Source organism: Daphnia carinata, chromosome 7, assembly GCF_022539665.2.
Source record: "Daphnia carinata strain CSIRO-1 chromosome 7, CSIRO_AGI_Dcar_HiC_V3, whole genome shotgun sequence".
Classification (NCBI taxonomy): Eukaryota; Metazoa; Arthropoda; class Branchiopoda; order Diplostraca; family Daphniidae; genus Daphnia; species Daphnia carinata.
Genome location: NC_081337.1, coordinates 11,358,515 through 11,376,212, shown reverse-complemented (window position 1 = coordinate 11,376,212; position 17,698 = coordinate 11,358,515). Strand labels below are relative to the sequence as shown.

Below are 17,698 nucleotides of genomic sequence, written 5' to 3'. Positions count from 1 at the left end.
CCAGTTGACGAAATCTTGTCGTATTGTCTATAGTGCCGGGAGTTCGGAAATCTCCCGTTGAAGCCAAATTATCGAAAGACGGCAAGAGCCTTGGCGTGAAAGAAGTCGAAATCATCGTTCAAGAGGATAAAGCAATTTTGAAGCTTAAGAAAACTGTTCGTTCTTCAAGCGGTATTTACCAGATCAAGCTGTCAAACGCTCAAGGAGAGACTACTAAAGACGTGTTCTTCAACATTCAAGGTAGGCACAATAAAAACTAAAACGTAAAATTCGATTTTCTTGTATTACAGTGTCATCCTTATTGCTCATTCGCATTCGTTTTCACGTAAAAAAAAATAGATGTCCCTGGCTCACCCGAAGATATTTCAGTTCATGATATTTACCAAGATTCTTGCGTTCTCAAGTGGAAAAAGCCAAAAGACGATGGTGGCATGCCCATCACTAATTATATCATTGAACGTCAAGATCTGTCTGTAAAAGGCAAGTGATTCTCATATGCTGACCATCTCATCATTATTCACAACCCACATGTTTGTTGTTCCTCAGGTGGATGGAATGCAGTAGGAGAACTCCCATCCGACCAACCTTTATCTTACAAGTGCGAAGGGTTGATCAACAAAAAAGAGTACAAATTTCGTGTTGTGGCTGTAAACAAAATGGGTAACTCGGAGCCAGGTGTTTTCCCCAAAGTTGTGCTCGCCAAAGATCCTTGGGGTAAAATTCAAACTCGCAATTTCGAAAATTCCTTTAACAAATTACATGTTACGCTTACCAACGCTTTTCACTAATGTGATTCTTATTATTAGATGAACCTGGAAAACCAGGTAATGCTGAAGTGGTCGACTGGGATGTCGATCATGCTGACATTACATGGACGAAGCCAGAAAATGACGGAGGCTCTCCCATCACTGGCTACGTCATTGAGTACAAGGTGAGCGTTTCTCTCATTTCCTTGTCGTGTTTTTGTGGTCCGATGATCTTTACGGGACCAGAAATTCTAGCTCGACGTGTGCAAAAATGTATCATAGGAATTTTGTAATGCATTTTCGAAAACATTTTTCTGTGATTCAGGAAAAATTCGGAAATGACTGGGTGACAGCACAGGAATTCCCTGGCGATGCTACGAGCGGTACGGTTACGGGGCTTAAAGAAGGCACACAGTATGAATTCCGTATTAGGGCTATCAATAAAGCGGGGCCCGGAGAACCCAGCGATGCCACTAAACCCATAATCGCCAAATCTCGTTTCGGTATAGGAGCCGTTTATTTCATTTCCTTCTATTTTTTTTTCTTTTTTCTATTGCGCCTTCTTTTTTCATCTGTTTCACTGTTAATTTCTCTTCGTAATATTTTATTTCATTTTCATTTTCTTAGTCAAACCATACATCATTGGCGATGCAATGAAACCATTGGTAATCAAGAAAGGACAAATTATTAAATTCGATGTTAAATATGGCGGCGAACCTGAACCTGAGGCTTCTTGGGACTTGGAAGGAAAAGCGATCAAAATCGACGGAGAAAGGTAAAAGAATACCACATTCCTTACTTATACGTTACATAGCACTTAATTGCGAGTGGTTGCTTAAAGTTACGTAATATGCTTATAATATAGTTAATATACAGTAAATATGCATAGATATATAGATAGATAGAGAAAAAATAGTAGATAATCATATTAAATTAAGTAAAAAAAAAGCTTGGTTACTGTTAAAATGTTGGCCCACACTGAGCAATATAGGTCAACATAGGTGTGTAGCTTTAAACTTCTTACGTTGTTTCGGTTGTTTCGTTAACAAATGATAGGGTGTGAATATCTTTTGTCGTCCTAATTATTTTGTATCAAAATTCCATTAAGTTTTTATTTTCTTCGTGCATACGCCCTCTGTGAAAATAATGAAGTGTCTGGTTAAGTTTAACCGACGCATATTGCAGGAAGAGATAGGCAAGAAATTTGCCAGAAAATGTGAGGCAGTTTTTTAAATAACAGCGACTCATTATTACTTATTTATTTTTTTAATTTGAACGACAAAAGCAATACGGAGGGTAATTAAGCATTTGGTTGATTCTAAACATGACTTATTATTCTTTGGGGCTTTCGCGGCGCTCGAACGAACACAGGATACCCAACACGTCGACTATAAGGTGACTTGGTGACGTTACCGTCAACGGAATCTTCATTTGAACGAAATAAAACTCAGCGGTTTTGTGCTCTTCGCTGAGCTCCGAATGGCACGAATCTCGAATTCAACACTATAAAATGTTTACTACACACACCTACACACTGAATGACGGCACGATTCATTCAACAAAGATTAATGATAAAGAAAATTTTTTTTTGCAATAATGATCTTTAACTAAAAATGTGTAGATCATAAGTCACTTAAACCGCATCTCCTAACCGCCAGAGCCTATCACCGCGATATACTGGCACAATGAACACAAAAGCACAAAACATTCCATAACCCCCCCTATCCAATCACCGCGATTCATTCGGCACCACATTCCACAGCAGCACAATATTCAACAAAAATAACGCTCGTGATACGGCTACATCAAAGTGAAAACCACCGAATCCTTACTTAACAGATACATTTATTCTTCGTTATATTTTACTAATGCGTTTGCTCAAATGCATTTCCAATCACAGAGTGTCCGTCGACAAATACGAACGCAACAGCGTGCTGACGGTGCGTAAAGCGGTTCGTGCAGACAGCGGCAAGTACAGAATCACGTTGAAGAATAGCTCCGGAACGTGCGAGGGCGTTGCTGATGTCGTTGTTCTTGGTGAGTCAATCAGCTTGTTTGTTTATTAGCCATATGATTTCACCTTTAACGCGTAACACATTACAAGTCCTAATTATTCTCGAAATCAAATGCAACGTGACTGCTACACGATCGATAATGAATGTTCAATCCGCAGATAAACCGTCCAGACCCACTGGACCCATTATTGCTGATGAAATTCGAGCTGATCACATTAAGATCAAATGGAAGAAACCAGAAGACGCCGGAGGATCGCCGCTTACTGGCTACATTATCGAAAAGATGGATATGGACACCGGACGATGGGTTGCTGCCGGTGAGGTGGGACCCAATGACGAAACTTTTACTGCTACTGGCTTGACGCCCAAAAAGAAATACAAGTTCCGCGTCAAAGCCGTCAATAAAGAAGGCGAATCGGAGGCGTTGGAGGCAGATGAGGCTATAATGGCCCGAAATCCTTATGGTAAGATCCACTGGTTTTTGTGTTTTTCTTCTTCTTTTTTTTTTTTTTTAAGTCGATTTCTCGGTTAATGATGACACCTGCATAACCATTTCGACCATTCATGCAGATGAGCCTGGCAAACCAAGCAAGCCCGTTATTGAAGACTATTCAGTTTCCAGCGTAACGCTGACTTGGATCAAGCCTGACAACGATGGTGGTCGGCCACTAACACACTATATCATCGAAATGAAGGACAAACTATCCGTTGAGTGGAAGGAGGTACTCATCACTCCTGACCCGACGTGCAAAGCGACAGTAGATGGACTGAAAGAGAACCAAATAGTGACGTTCCGCGTCCGCGCAGCCAACAAAGCTGGCTTTGGGGAACCTTCAGAGCCCACGGACACGCACACTGTCAAGCATAGGAACTGTAAGTTAAAGTCAAACAGCATAATTTTTTTTCCGCAGCGTTTATGCATAAAGATTTTGCGAAGTATTTTTTTTTTTTCGACTACGCTGAATTGTGTTCGTATGTTAACGAGTGATTTCATGGTAAATTTTTATTAGCAAATCAATACTAAAATCTACAGCAGCCATAGATTCAACTGTCGAAATATGAAATAATTTATCTGTAAAAATAAAAGGTCTGGTTGTTCCAACAACGTAGACACTGTTTTCCGTACTGCCCAGCTAACGTCTTAGAATAAATATGGTACAATCGGAAGGCAGCGCACCGAAAAGTCTGTAGAAAAAATGGCTTAGCTATTTTTGTTTAGTTACAAACCGCTTCGATATTTTTGATGTGGGCCAGGTGGACATTCCACTAAATACGGAAAACTAAGAAAGCATTAGGGACTAGTACCTTATAAAAAGTAATGGCCATCTTTTTTTGATAATTTTTCTAAATTAAGTAGTATAATAATATTCCCCAAAAATGTATCACAACAATAGCTAATGGAAATACGAAAACAATTTTACAGTGAAACCCAGGATCGACCGCACTACGTTGAAAACAACCACCATCAAGGTAGGCCGTGCCCACAAGTGGTCGGTGGATGTGGCCGGTGAGCCACCTCCAACCATTGTGTGGGTTTGGCGTGATAGCATCGCACTCACCAACACCGAGCGTATTACCATTGAAAATCGCGATTATCACACGGATTTCTCGATAATCGATGCCACCCGCAAGGATGCCGGCATCTATACTTTACAAGCAGAAAACAAATCCGGAAAGGATTCTGAATCGGTTGAGCTGATTGTTTTAGGTAAATCCGTACTTGATCTGCCACCTGTATCAGGATTTGATTCTAACTTGCTGTCTGTTTTCCCATTCAGGCAAACCGAGCTCACCAAAAGGACCGTTAGAGGTTACCGATGTCCACAAAGAAGGTTGTAAATTAAGCTGGACTAAACCTGAAGACGACGGCGGACTCCCCATTAAAGAATACGAAATTGAGAAGCTGGACGTGAGCACGGGCAAATGGACCCGGGTCGGCAAAGTCAACGGAGAGAGGCAGCCACCCACCTATAACGTAACAGGCCTGGAACCGGGCAAGAGCTACCAGTTCCGAGTCACCGCTATTAACGACGAAGGAGATTCTGAACCCTTGGTCACGACACATGCCATTGTTGCCAAAGATCCTTACGGTACGTTGTATCGAAAACTATAGATTGCAATTAAGAAGAAAGAAAGGGGATTGAAAATAGTTGCAGTGCATAACGTCCAAAAAACATGCGCCTAAAAATGTATACAAGTGGTGTTCGCCATGCAACTAGAGGAGAATGCAAAATCTTAAATTAGCAGAACGATAATCGTAGAACGTGAATCTAATCTTGTGATCAATTTACATTTGAAAATGTAGAACAATCTTCTGCTCCTGGACGGCCCGATATCGTCGATTATGACAACCGCAGCGTCGACTTGAAGTGGACAGCACCAACCGTAGATGGAGGCGTTCCAATCGAGAAATACATAATCGAGAAAAAAGACAAGTATGCAAACGCTATTCGACTCCTTTGACCAATATCTTAGCCGAATGTACAAATTGTGAACAATAAATGCCGTTTTCCTCTATTCAGATTCAAACCCGATTGGGAAAAAGCTGGCGAAGTGCCTGGAGACAAGTTGGAAGGCAAAGTCGTCGACCTGAAAGAACGTGGTGAATACCAATTCCGCATCGTAGCCGTCAACAAAGCTGGATTATCCCCACCGTCAGAACCAACGCAGATGCATCTAGTGAAGCACAAACTACGTAAGCTCGATATTTTACCACCGAACTTTACATTACTAAGCATCATGAGCATTACTAAGCAAAATTTAGTTATTGGAAAATCTCCTGGTTGGCTCTTCATTGTTTTTTTTTCTGTTTATTTTTCTGCAGTCAAGCCGCAAATCGACCGTACTAACTTGAAGCAAATCATGATAAAAGCTGGCAAAGTGTTCAAGTACGACGTCAACATCAGAGGTGAACCGCCTCCGACAGTCACTTGGTATCTTGGCGAGAAAGAAGTCCTATCACAAGAGAACGTTGAAATTGTCAATATCGACTATAACACCAAACTGAATGTGATTGACGCGAAACGAAAAAATTCTGGCATGTACAAGATTGTTGCAGTCAACGAACACGGAAAAGACGAAGCCCAGGTTGAGGTGGTTGTCCTCGCCGCTCCATCGAAACCTAAGGGACCGCTGAAAGTGACCGACGTAACCAAGAGTGGCTGCAAATTGGCGTGGCAACCTCCCGAGGATGATGGTGGCAAGCCAGTCACAGGTTACGTAGTCGAGAAGCTAGATAAAGGCCGCTGGGTACCGGTTGGTCGATCCAAAGATCCAGAGATGGACGTTGGTGGCCTGCAAGAAGGCAAAGAATATAGCTTCCGAGTTAGAGCTGTGAATGACGAAGGCGAATCTGAGAATCTCGAAACAGATCAATCCATCATCGCTAAGAATCCGTTCGGTTAGTACAACATTCCAAATTTGTTTCAAATGCACTAATACCATGATATTAATCATAAATTAAACACGGCCATTTTGTAGATCCATCTGGTAAACCAGGGACTCCAGAGATCGTCGATTGGGATGTTGATCGTGTCGACCTGAAATGGACTGCACCCAAGAGCACGGGTGGTGTTCCTATCACTGGTTACATCATTGAGAAGAAGGAACGATTCGGAAGCAACTGGGAAGAAATCCTGACAACGGAGGTAATACGGGAAAAACTAGTTTCTCGTACTGGCATCAGGTGTATACGACGTATTTCACGTGAAAAAGACGTTTTGTAAAAGAACTATTACAAAATGCTCAACCGTTCATACCACCTACACCCGCAATGTTATAGTTGTTTATTGATCGTCATGGCAAACATAAATTTTTACTTATCTGCACTTCTCCCAAAAGAAACCCGATTGTGAGGCTCGAGTGCCAGGATTGAAGGAAGGTCAGCAATATCAGTTCCGCGTCCGAGCAGTCAACAAAGCGGGACCGGGTGAACCTAGTGATCCGACTGCACCACACATCGCCAAGGCGCGATTCCGTAAGAAATCAGTGAATGAATATTGCCTGTTAGACTAGGTCCAAAGTTATTGAAAAAATAATAATAAAATAAACGCCATTCTTCTTTATTACAGTCAAACCGCAGATCAACAGAGAAAAGCTCAAACAAATTGTGGTGAGAGGTGGACAATTCGTGAAATTCGACGTCGACGTTAAAGGCGAACCAGCGCCAACTATGCAGTGGATTTTCGCTGGAGCGCCGTTGGAGTCCCAAGACCGCATCAAAATCGACAACAGCGAACACAACACCAAACTGTCGATTGGTGACTCGATCCGCAAAGACACTGGCGTCTACACTCTGGTGGCGGAAAACAGCGTTGGCAAAGACGAAGCCACAGTCGAAGTCAGCATTTTAGCTAAGCCAGGCAAACCGGAAGGACCGATGGAAGTCACCAACGTCCACAAAGAAGGCTGCAAGGTCAAATGGGACAAGCCAAAGGATGATGGTGGTCTTCCCATCACAGGCTACATTTTAGAGAAGATGGAAGTTGGTACAGGCAAGTGGTCACCAGCGGGCCGCTGCGACCCAGAGAAGAACGAACTCGACGTTGTTGGTTTGGAACAAGGCAAGAAATATCACTTCCGAGTCAAGGCAGTCAACGAAGAAGGAGAAGGAGAACCGTTGGAAACAGACGGCGCCATCTTGGCCAAGAACCCTTTCGATCCTCCGGCACCACCTGGACTACCGGAACTCGTCGACTGGAACGAAAACATGGTCAAGCTGAAATGGGACCAACCGATCCGAGATGGTGGTTCGCCCATCACTGGGTACATCATTGAAATGGTGGACAAGTATGGCGGAATTTTCGTCAAAGCCGCTGAAGTCAAAGGAAACGTTTGTCAAGGCGTCGTTAATAACCTGGAGGAGGGTAACCGTTACGAGTTCCGTGTTCGCGCTGTGAATAAGGCCGGACAAAGTGAGCCTAGCGATTCCACCAAACCACACGTAGCCAAAGCCCGGTTCTGTAAGTCCCCATTCAATACCTTAGAGAAAAATTTATTTAGCAGAACTGGCATTGATTATCGATTTTTCGTCTGCTAATAGTCAAACCGAAAATCGATCGAACTAATTTACAAAAAGTGACGATTAAAGTCGGTCTGCAAGTCAACCTTGATGTCAACGTTGCCGGCGAACCTCCACCGGTTGTAACCTGGACTCTGAAAGACAATGTAAAACAATACCATAAAGAAATACGATTTTCCTCTTGATTTTGTATGTCATTTGAAAACTATTACAGGAAGTTCAATCGAACGAACAAGTTCGAGTTGACAATTCGGACTACAATACCAAATTCTTGATTTTCCGGGCCACGAGAGCCCTCAGTGGTGTCTATACCATTACTGCCACAAACTCACAAGGCGAAGACAAAGCAGAAGTTGAGATTCTCATTCTGAGTGCGTTTGCAATTCCCCCTCACGCTTTTTTCACCGTTACATTTAAACAAGATCGACTAGAAGGCATGTTTACTAATTCATTTCGTTGTCTTATTTTTGCACGACAGGTAAACCAAGCAAACCTAAAGGTCCACTTGAAGTTGAAAACGTCCATAAAAGCGGCTGCAAGCTTAAGTGGAAAAAACCGGAAGACGACGGCGGATCGCCTATTGAGTACTACGAGATCGAAAAATTGGACCCGTTGACTGGCCAGTGGGTACCGGCCGGTCAATCGCAAGAGCCCGAAGCAGAAATCACCGGACTTCACGAGGGCAAGAAATACAAATTCCGCGTCAAGGCCGTCAACAAGGAAGGCGAATCGGAAGAATTGGAAACCGATCAAGCCATTATCGCCAAGAACCCGTACGATCCACCCAGCAAGCCCGGACGTCCTGAACTCACAGACTGGGACAAGGACTTTGTCGACATGAAATGGAGTCCTCCGAAATCCGATGGCGGCATGCCTATCGACAAATATATCGTCCAAAAGCGTGACAAGGACGCTAGGGGTTGGTCCGAATGCGCTCGTGTCAACGGCGACAAGACCAGCGCCAAAGTCACGGATGTGGAACCTGGACATGAATACGAATTCCGTATTGTGGCACTGAACAAGGCTGGCGAGAGCGAGCCGAGCGATGTCTCTCAGTCGGTGGTGACCAAGCCACGATTCTTGGCACCTCACATCGACCGCAAAACGCTCATGAAGCAAGTCATTCACTCCGGCCAACTTCTGCGCATGGAGGCGGACGTACAAGGTGAGCCAGCGCCACAAGTGACCTGGTTCCGTCAGGAGGAGCAGCTAGTTACCTACGATCAGCTGACCATCACCAATGAACCATACAGAACGAGTTTCATCATAACCAAGACTAAGCGTTCGGACACGGGTCTTTATCGCGTTTTCGCCAAGAACGATTCGGGCACCGATCAAGTCGAAGTCGAAATCATTGTCCTTAGCAAGCCAGGTAAACCTAAAGGCCCTCTAGCAGTCAGTGAAGTAACTGCAGAAGGCTGCAAACTGAAATGGGAACCGCCAGAAGATGATGGAGGCCTACCTCTCGAGAACTACGTCGTCGAGCGAATGGATACGGATACGGGACGCTGGGTGCAGGTTTGCACGACAAAGGCTCCCGAAGCGGAAGTCAGTGGATTAACCGAAGGCAAGGAATACCAATTCCGAGTACGTGCTGTCAACCCCGAGGGTGAGTCCGATCCGTTGGAAACCGATGTGCCAACACTGGCCAAAAATCCATACCAAGCACCTGACGCTCCAGGCAAGCCACAGATCAAAGACTGGGATCGCCACCAGGTCGATCTGAAGTGGACCGTTCCGAAATCGGACGGCGGTTCGCCTATCACGGCCTACATTGTAGAAAAGAAAGACAATAACGCCACTAAATGGTCAAAAGCTATGGAGGTCGTTGGCAATAAGTTGGAAGCCCGCGTTACTGGATTGACGGAGAATCACACTTACACGTTCCGCATTCGTGCCGTTAACAAAGCTGGCCAGAGTAAGCCTAGCGAAGCCAGCGATCCTGTTACGGCTAAACCACGTTTCTTGGCACCCAAGATCGATCGTACCAATTTGAAGAATGTGACTATCAAAGCCGGTCAGCCGTTCAAGTTTGATGTCAATGTCATTGGTGAACCAGCTCCAACCATCACTTGGTTCCAGAACAAAGCTCATTTACTCACCAAGGATAACATGACAGTCGATGTTGACTCGCACCGTACAAAGTTGTCAGTCTTGATGTCTTCCCGTGTCAATACGGGCACCTACGTCATTAAAGCCGAAAACAGTTCGGGTAAAGACGAGGCGTCGGTGGAAGTCACTGTTCTGGACAGGCCAGCTAAACCGGAAGGTCCGCTCAAGATCAACGATATTCACAAGGAGGGATGCAACCTCAAGTGGAACCCGCCCCTTGATGACGGCGGATCGCCCATTGAGCACTACGTCGTCGAGAAAATGGACACGGAGAACGGCCGATGGGTTCCTGTTGGTCGCAGCAAAGACCCGAAAATGGAAGTCAGCAACCTGACACCTGGACAGGAATACAAGTTCCGCGTGTCGGCCGTCAATGCGGAAGGCGATTCAGAGCCACTGGAAGCCACAGAGGCCATTATCGCCAAAAATCCTTTCGATGAGCCAGGACCGCCCGGAGCTCCTGAAGCCACCGACTGGGATCGGCATTTCGTCGAACTCAAATGGACCCAACCAACCAAGGATGGTGGTTCTCCTATCACTGGCTATGTGGTCGAGAAACGCGAAAAGGGTAACACTCGCTGGACCAAAGCCGCCGAGTTCCGCACACCCGAATGCAAGGGCAAAGTGGACAACCTCGACGAAGGTGTCACTTATGAATTCCGCGTCCGGGCTGTAAACGAAGCTGGAGCCGGAGAGCCTAGTGAAGCCAGCAAACCCATTGTCACCAAACCCAGAAAATGTAATGTTCATTCGAATTTTTGATTAACAAAATTTCCCCTTTCCTTACGTTTTTATTTGCGTTCTTTCATTGCGACTGGGACTATAGTGGCACCTAAGATCGACCGCCGTACTTTGCGCAACGTGACGATTCGTGAAGGCGAATCGTTCCTGTTCGACGTCAAGATCATCGGCGAACCTGCTCCAGATGTCAGTTGGGCTCTTGGTGGCAAATCCGTCCAACTGAGCCATTCGAGAAGAATTGAAAATGTGCCATACAACTCCAAGTTCTTCAACGACAAAGCCGAACGAAAGGACACTGGCACCTACCTCATCACTGCCATCAACAAGTGGGGCCAGGATACGGCCGAGGTGGAAGTTGTTGTTGTCTGTAAGTTTTCTATCCTTGCTTATCTCTTACATTAAGGTTCTTTTCTCATTTAAATTAACTTTACATTTGTCGTGCGCATATCTAATGTGTTCTCATTATGTGTATTGTAAAAAATTAGCCAAACCGGGCAAACCAGAAGGACCGCTGGAAGTGAGTGATGTGCACAAAGAAGGATGCAAGCTCAAGTGGAAGAAACCGAAAGATGACGGCGGCGAACCTATTGAGTGTTACTCTGTTGAGAAATTCGACGCCGATAGTGGTATGTGGCTGCCAGTAGGCAAGACCAAGGATCCCGAACTCGATGTCCTTGGTTTGGTACCGGGCCACGAATATCATTTCCGGGTCAAGGCCGTCAACAAGGAGGGAGAGTCGGAGCCTTTAGAGACCATGGCTCCCATCATTGCCAAAGACCCTTTCAGTAATAAATATTTCTGGGATAGGCTAAAGGAAATTTTATGTTGGAGGCTAAACTGTGTACTCATTTCTTCTAATAATTTCAGCCGTTCCATCCGCGCCTCGCAATCCCGAGGCCATCGATTGGGGCCCAAGTTACGTGGAACTTTCTTGGAAAGAACCGATTTCAGACGGAGGAGCAGTCATTACGGGTTACATCATTGAGAAGCGCGACAAATATAGGTGAATTTATCACATAAATAAATTCCAAATTCATTTTAAGTTATCCAAATGTTTTCGACTATTTGTTAATAGCGTCATGTGGGAGAAAGCTATGGAAACATCGGATCCGCTCTGTCAAGCCAAAGTTGTAAACTTGATCGAGAACATGGAGTATCAATTCCGTGTTATCGCCATTAATAAAGCCGGAAACTCAGAACCCAGCGATGCAACCAAAACGATTATCACAAAAGCTCGCTTCCGTAAGTATACCTATCTGTTGCCTTTTCTTAGTATCTCGGTGTTTTAAAAAGCTGTTACGGTCGTCAGAATGAATGGAGAACAATTGAGGAATTTTGATTAATGGAAACCTAATGTCGCATTTTGTTTTGTATCAGTTGCACCCAAGATTGATCGGCGCAATATGCGAGATTTGACGCTTACTGCTAATTCAATGCTGAAATTTGATGTTGGAATTAGTGGTGAACCTCCACCAACTGCAGTATGGACAGTGAGCGGTAATCCGATTAGGTAAATCATAGCTTCATCTCAAACAATTCGTAATTCATTCATTTTTCTAACTACTTATTAAAATTGATGCAATCGTTCAGGGCGTCCAAATCAGTTCAAATCGACAGCGTCGATTACAACAGTAAGCTGATCATGCGCAATGTTCAGCGCGGTGACAGTGGTGAATACACCATCACGGCAACGAACAGCTCGGGCAAGGACAGTGTGACGGTGACCGTCACGGTGACGGATAAGCCTAGCGCACCGGAAGGGCCGCTCCAAGTCAGCGACATCCACAACGAGGGCTGCAAACTCAAGTGGAAGAGACCAAAGGACGACGGCGGTGTGCCCATTTCCTACTACCAAGTGGAGAAATTGGACCCACAGACTGGTATCTGGGTCCCTTGCGGCCGTTCCAACGAAACTGCTGCTGAAGTCGCCGGACTGACTCCGGGCAAAGAATACAAGTTCCGAGTAATGGCTGTCAATACTGAAGGAGAATCGGAGCCGCTGGAAACGCTGCAGCCCATCTTGGCCAAGAATCCTTTCGACGAGCCGGGGAAACCGACCGACGTGACACCGACCGACTGGGACAGGGATCACGTCGACCTGAAATGGGCGGCTCCGACCGCCGATGGTGGGTCGCCCATAACCGGTTACATTGTGGAAAAGAAAGACAAGTACGGCGACTGGGAGAAGGCTGCCGAAGTGCCTGCCACGTTAACCAATGCGCGCGCACTCGACCTTATCGAAGGACAAGCGTACGAATTCCGTGTCCGTGCCGTCAACGCGGCCGGCCCGGGTGAACCGAGCGACGCCACTCTACCCATTGTGGCTAAATCACGCAATATGCCGCCCAAGATCGACCGATCAACTTTAACGCCTGTCAAGATCAAAGCTGGCCAATCGTTCAGTTACGACGTGAATGTAAGTGGTGAGCCGGCCCCCACAACGAAATGGGCGTTGCGCGGAAAAGAAGTCAAGGCAGCCGACCACATCCGCATCACCGCAATCGACTACAATACTAAACTTAACGTTCGAATGGCCACGCGTGCCGATTCAGGTGTTTACACCATTTCAGCCGAAAACATCAACGGCAAAGATTCTGCCGATGTAGATGTCGTGGTCATCGACAAACCAGGTACTCCAGGCGGACCTCTGAAAGCCTCGAATGTCCATGCCGATGGCTTGACTCTAGACTGGAATCCACCCCATGATGATGGTGGTATCCCAGTCGACCACTACCTGGTCGAGAAAATGGATGAGGCCACAGGCAGGTGGGTACCAGCCGGACAAACCAAAGGACCGACCACGAAGCTAGACGTCGACGGCCTGACGCCCGGTCATAAATACAAATTCCGAGTACGTGCCGTGAACAAGCAAGGCAAATCAGATCCGCTAACGACGGCACAGGCCATCGAAGCTAAAAATCCGTTTGAGGAACCGGGCAAACCAGGGACGCCCGAAATTAACGATTACGACAGGGACTTTGTTCAGCTCTCGTGGAAACGACCAGAGACAGATGGTGGCGCGCCTATCACGGGCTACATTATCGAGAAGAAAGACAAGTACAGTGGAGCGTGGGAGCCGTGCTGTGAAGTAACGGGCGACGTCAACAGTGGCCGCGTGGCCGATCTCATCGAAGGCGTCCAATACGAATTCCGTGTAAAGGCGGTTAATAGAGGCGGACCAGGAGAACCGAGTGATCCGACGCTGCCTCACACTGCTCGTCCCAAGAATCTTCCACCCAAAATTGATCGTGCCACTCTGGGCGACATCAAAATCCGGGCTGGTCAGACATTCGATCTGGATGCCAACGTCATTGGTGAACCGCCACCGAGAAAGGAATGGACAGTTCGCGGCCAGACTTTGGTTGTGGACTCACGTATCCGTTTGACTGTTGAAGACTACAGCATCAAACTAAGACTTACCGATTCGAAACGCAGCGATTCTGGCGTCTATACCTTGACAGCCACTAACATTAACGGCCAAGACACAGCCACTGTGAAGGTAACCATTCTCGACGTACCAACGGCTCCCGAAGGCCCGCTGGCCGTCAACGACCTGACGAAATCGGCTTGCGTCCTCCGTTGGAGGCCTCCAAAGGACGACGGCGGTTCCGACGTCACTCACTACATCGTCGAGAAACAAGACGCCGAAAACATGCGCTGGATCACGGTGGGAGACTGCAAAGGCACCACGATGCGCGTTCCGCTCCTGGAAAACCACGACTACAAGTTCCGCGTGCGCGCCGTCAATCGGCAAGGCGAATCAGTACCGCTCAACACTACGTCTACTGTAACAGCCAAGGACCCATATGAACGACCTGATAAGCCCGGTACACCGGAGCCTACCGACTGGGACAAGAATCACATCGACATACAATGGAATCCACCCAAGAAAGATTGCGGCACACCGTTGACTGCCTACATAATCGAGAAACGCTCTAAATTCGGCATCTGGGAGAAGGCGATCGAAGTGGCCGGCTCGCAGACAAAAGCTCGCGTTCCAGACCTGACAGAAGGAGAAGAATACGAATTCCGCGTGACGGCGGTTAACAAGGCTGGCGTTGGTGAGCCAAGCGATGCATCAGCACCAATCATAGCTCGCGCCCGTTACCTGGCTCCACAACTTGACAAGTCCTTCCTGGAGGATATAGTTGTGCGCGCCGGTCAACGCATTGCTTACAATCTACCGTACCAGGCGGCACCCAAACCTACCGTAAAATGGCAGGTAAATGGCAAGCCGGTACATCCAGAGGACAGCCGTGTTCACATGGCTACCTACGAGCGTCAGATCTTGTTCGAAATTCCCTTCTCGCTGCGCTCCGACACAGGAAAGTATACAGTCACGCTGGAAAACAATCTGGGCAACGTTTCAGCCACAGCCAACGTCACCGTTCTGGATCGACCTTCCGTTCCCGAAGGGCCTCTTCTAGTCAGCAACGTCAAAAAAGATGGCTGCCTCTTGTCATGGAGGCCGCCACTGGATGATGGAGGTGCACCCGTCACCCACTACATCATCGAAAAGATGGACACGTCGCGTGGAACATGGGCCGAATCGGCGGTGTCGTCCAACACTACTTGCGATGTGACCAAATTGGTCCACATGAAAGAATACTACTTCAGGGTGAAAGCAGTCAATAGCATCGGAGAGTCTGATCCGCTTGCTACGGCCAACAGTATGGTCGCCAAAAATGCTTTCGACGAGCCGGACGCCCCCGGACGGCCTAACATTGTCGATTGGGACAGCGACTTTATCGATCTTGAGTGGAAACCACCAGCAAACGACGGTGGGTCACCCATCACCGGCTACGTTATTCAAAAGAAGGAAAAGGGTTCGCCGTTCTGGCAAAACGCTGGTCAAGTACCGGGCAAAGAGTGCAAGGGACGCGCTGCCGACTTGGTCGAAGGCACCGAATACGAATTCCGTATCATCGCCATCAACGCAGCCGGCGCCAGCCAACCCAGCGAGCCGTCCGACTTGGTCATGGCCCGTCCGCGTCATCTGGCTCCCAAGATCAAAACTCCGCTACGAGAAATCCGCATCAAGGCCGGCACCATCTTCCATGTGGACATCAACTACATCGGCGAGCCGTCGCCTAACGTCGAATGGACTTGCGATGGTCGCGTTCTCACAACCGACGAACGCGCCACCATCACGGCCATCGGCTACCACACGATCGTGCACATCGTCAACACGAGGCGTAGCGACTCTGGCGAACTTCGTCTCCGTCTCAGCAACGAATCGGGCACCGATGAAGGTTCCTTCTTGTTGGTCGTCATGGACCGTCCAGGACCGCCGACTGGGCCTCTCGAGTACGAAGAGATCACCAGCTCGAGCGTGACACTTTCGTGGAAAGCACCAAAGGACAACGGCGGCAGTGACATCACGGCCTACGTCATCGAGAAACGCGATTTGACGCACGGCGGTGGCTGGGTGCCGGCCGTCAATTACGTCGACCCGCGCCACACGCACGGCACCGTTCCCAGATTGATGGAGGGTACCAAATACGAATTCCGAGTCATGGCCGAGAACGTCCAAGGCCGTTCAGATCCACTGGACACGGACAAAGCCATCGTGGCCAAGAACCAGTACGACGTTCCAGGACGTCCCGGACGGCCCGACGCCGTCGACACCGACAAGGATCACATCAAAATCCGCTGGTCGCCACCGCACAGCAACGGCGGCTCGCCCATCGTCGGCTACGATGTGGAGCGACGCGACGTCCGCGGCCGCTGGATCAAGATCAATCGCGATCCGGTCCGCTTGAACGAATTCAACGACGACAAGGTCCAAGATGGCCATCAATACGAATACCGAGTGACGGCCATCAACGCGGCCGGACCGGGCAAGAGCAGTGAGGCGTCTCATCCTTTCACAGCGAAACCGATGCGCGAGAAACCACGCCTTCATCTTGATAAACTGACGAGCCGCCGGATCAAGGTCAAAGCCGGCGAGCCCATCAACGTCGAGATCCCGCTCTCTGGCGCTCCCACTCCCACTGTCGAATGGACCAAAGAGAAGAAGGCCATCTCCGACAACCGCATCGTCACCGACACGCAAAACGACCGTACCAAGTTGTACGTGTCGTCGTCGAGACGGACCGACGCTGGCAAATACCAAGTCTCGGCCCACAATGCGCACGGAAAGGATAGTGCAGAGCTGGAGGTTTTGGTGATGGACAAGCCTGCACCACCAGGTGGCCCACTGACTTACACGAACGTGTCGGCCGAAGGAATCACGCTCAACTGGAAGAAACCGATGGATGACGGTGGATCAGAGATTACCGGCTACGTCATTGAGAAAACAGACGCCTTGTCAGAAAACTGGCGACCTTTGCCGGGCTATTGTCCAGGACTCAGCTTCACCGTCAAGACGGGCTTGGAGGACAGCAAACGCTATGCCTTCCGAGTTCGGGCTGAGAACGTCTACGGACTTTCGGAGCCTCTGACCGGGAAGCCGGTGGCGGCCAAGAGTCCGTTCGACCCACCAGATGCGCCCGACGGGCTCAAGATCGTCTCCTACACGCCCAACAGCTGCACGTTGGCCTGGGAACCTCCAGCCTTCAGTGGCGGCCGTCCCATTACGGGTTACTACGTGGAGAAACGCGACCGCGGTGGCGAATGGTTGCGCGTGAACCAATACCCGACGCCGAACCCCACTCATATGGTGACCAATCTCATTGAGGGCAACCGTTACGAGTTCCGTGTTGTTGCCGTTAACGAGGCCGGCCCGGGTAAACCCAGCCGCCCGACTGAACCTCTAGTAGCTCGAATCCAGAAATTTGCACCAGAAGCCCCCGACGCACCCAAACTGGATCGTGTGTTCAGGAACAGCGTAGCCCTGTCGTGGCGTCCACCTCTGAATGACGGTGGCTTGCGTATCAAAGGGTACATCGTTCAGAAAAAACTCAAAACTGCAGTGGACTGGGAGGAAGTAAATTCTCTTCTGATCAGTGAAACGAATTACACGGTAAGTGTAACTTCTATCTTTAGCTTATATTCTAGTTTATCAATGAACTCATAACACAACATATAATTGTAACGTAAATCATTGTTTTCGGCTTCTGGTG

At 47.9% G+C, this 17,698-nt stretch overlaps 1 protein-coding gene across 1 annotated transcript in view; it reads left to right on the top strand.

Moving 5' to 3' along the window:
* Window positions 1-17,698, top strand: part of LOC130688121 (twitchin-like) — a 48,197-nt gene that overhangs the window by 20,798 nt on the left and 9,701 nt on the right. The window contains 27 exon segments of the mRNA XM_059496173.1: window positions 34-240; window positions 340-480; window positions 547-714; window positions 807-931; window positions 1,072-1,249; window positions 1,374-1,521; window positions 2,118-2,141; window positions 2,647-2,783; window positions 2,920-3,225; window positions 3,332-3,634; window positions 4,185-4,469; window positions 4,540-4,851; window positions 5,067-5,196; window positions 5,284-5,456; window positions 5,586-6,161; window positions 6,242-6,408; window positions 6,602-6,737; window positions 6,832-7,722; window positions 7,803-7,927; window positions 7,996-8,152; window positions 8,260-10,632; window positions 10,720-11,001; window positions 11,120-11,419; window positions 11,502-11,637; window positions 11,710-11,876; window positions 12,012-12,144; window positions 12,225-17,598. Of these exon segments, the coding sequence (XP_059352156.1) occupies window positions 34-240; window positions 340-480; window positions 547-714; window positions 807-931; window positions 1,072-1,249; window positions 1,374-1,521; window positions 2,118-2,141; window positions 2,647-2,783; window positions 2,920-3,225; window positions 3,332-3,634; window positions 4,185-4,469; window positions 4,540-4,851; window positions 5,067-5,196; window positions 5,284-5,456; window positions 5,586-6,161; window positions 6,242-6,408; window positions 6,602-6,737; window positions 6,832-7,722; window positions 7,803-7,927; window positions 7,996-8,152; window positions 8,260-10,632; window positions 10,720-11,001; window positions 11,120-11,419; window positions 11,502-11,637; window positions 11,710-11,876; window positions 12,012-12,144; window positions 12,225-17,598 (13,454 nt within the window).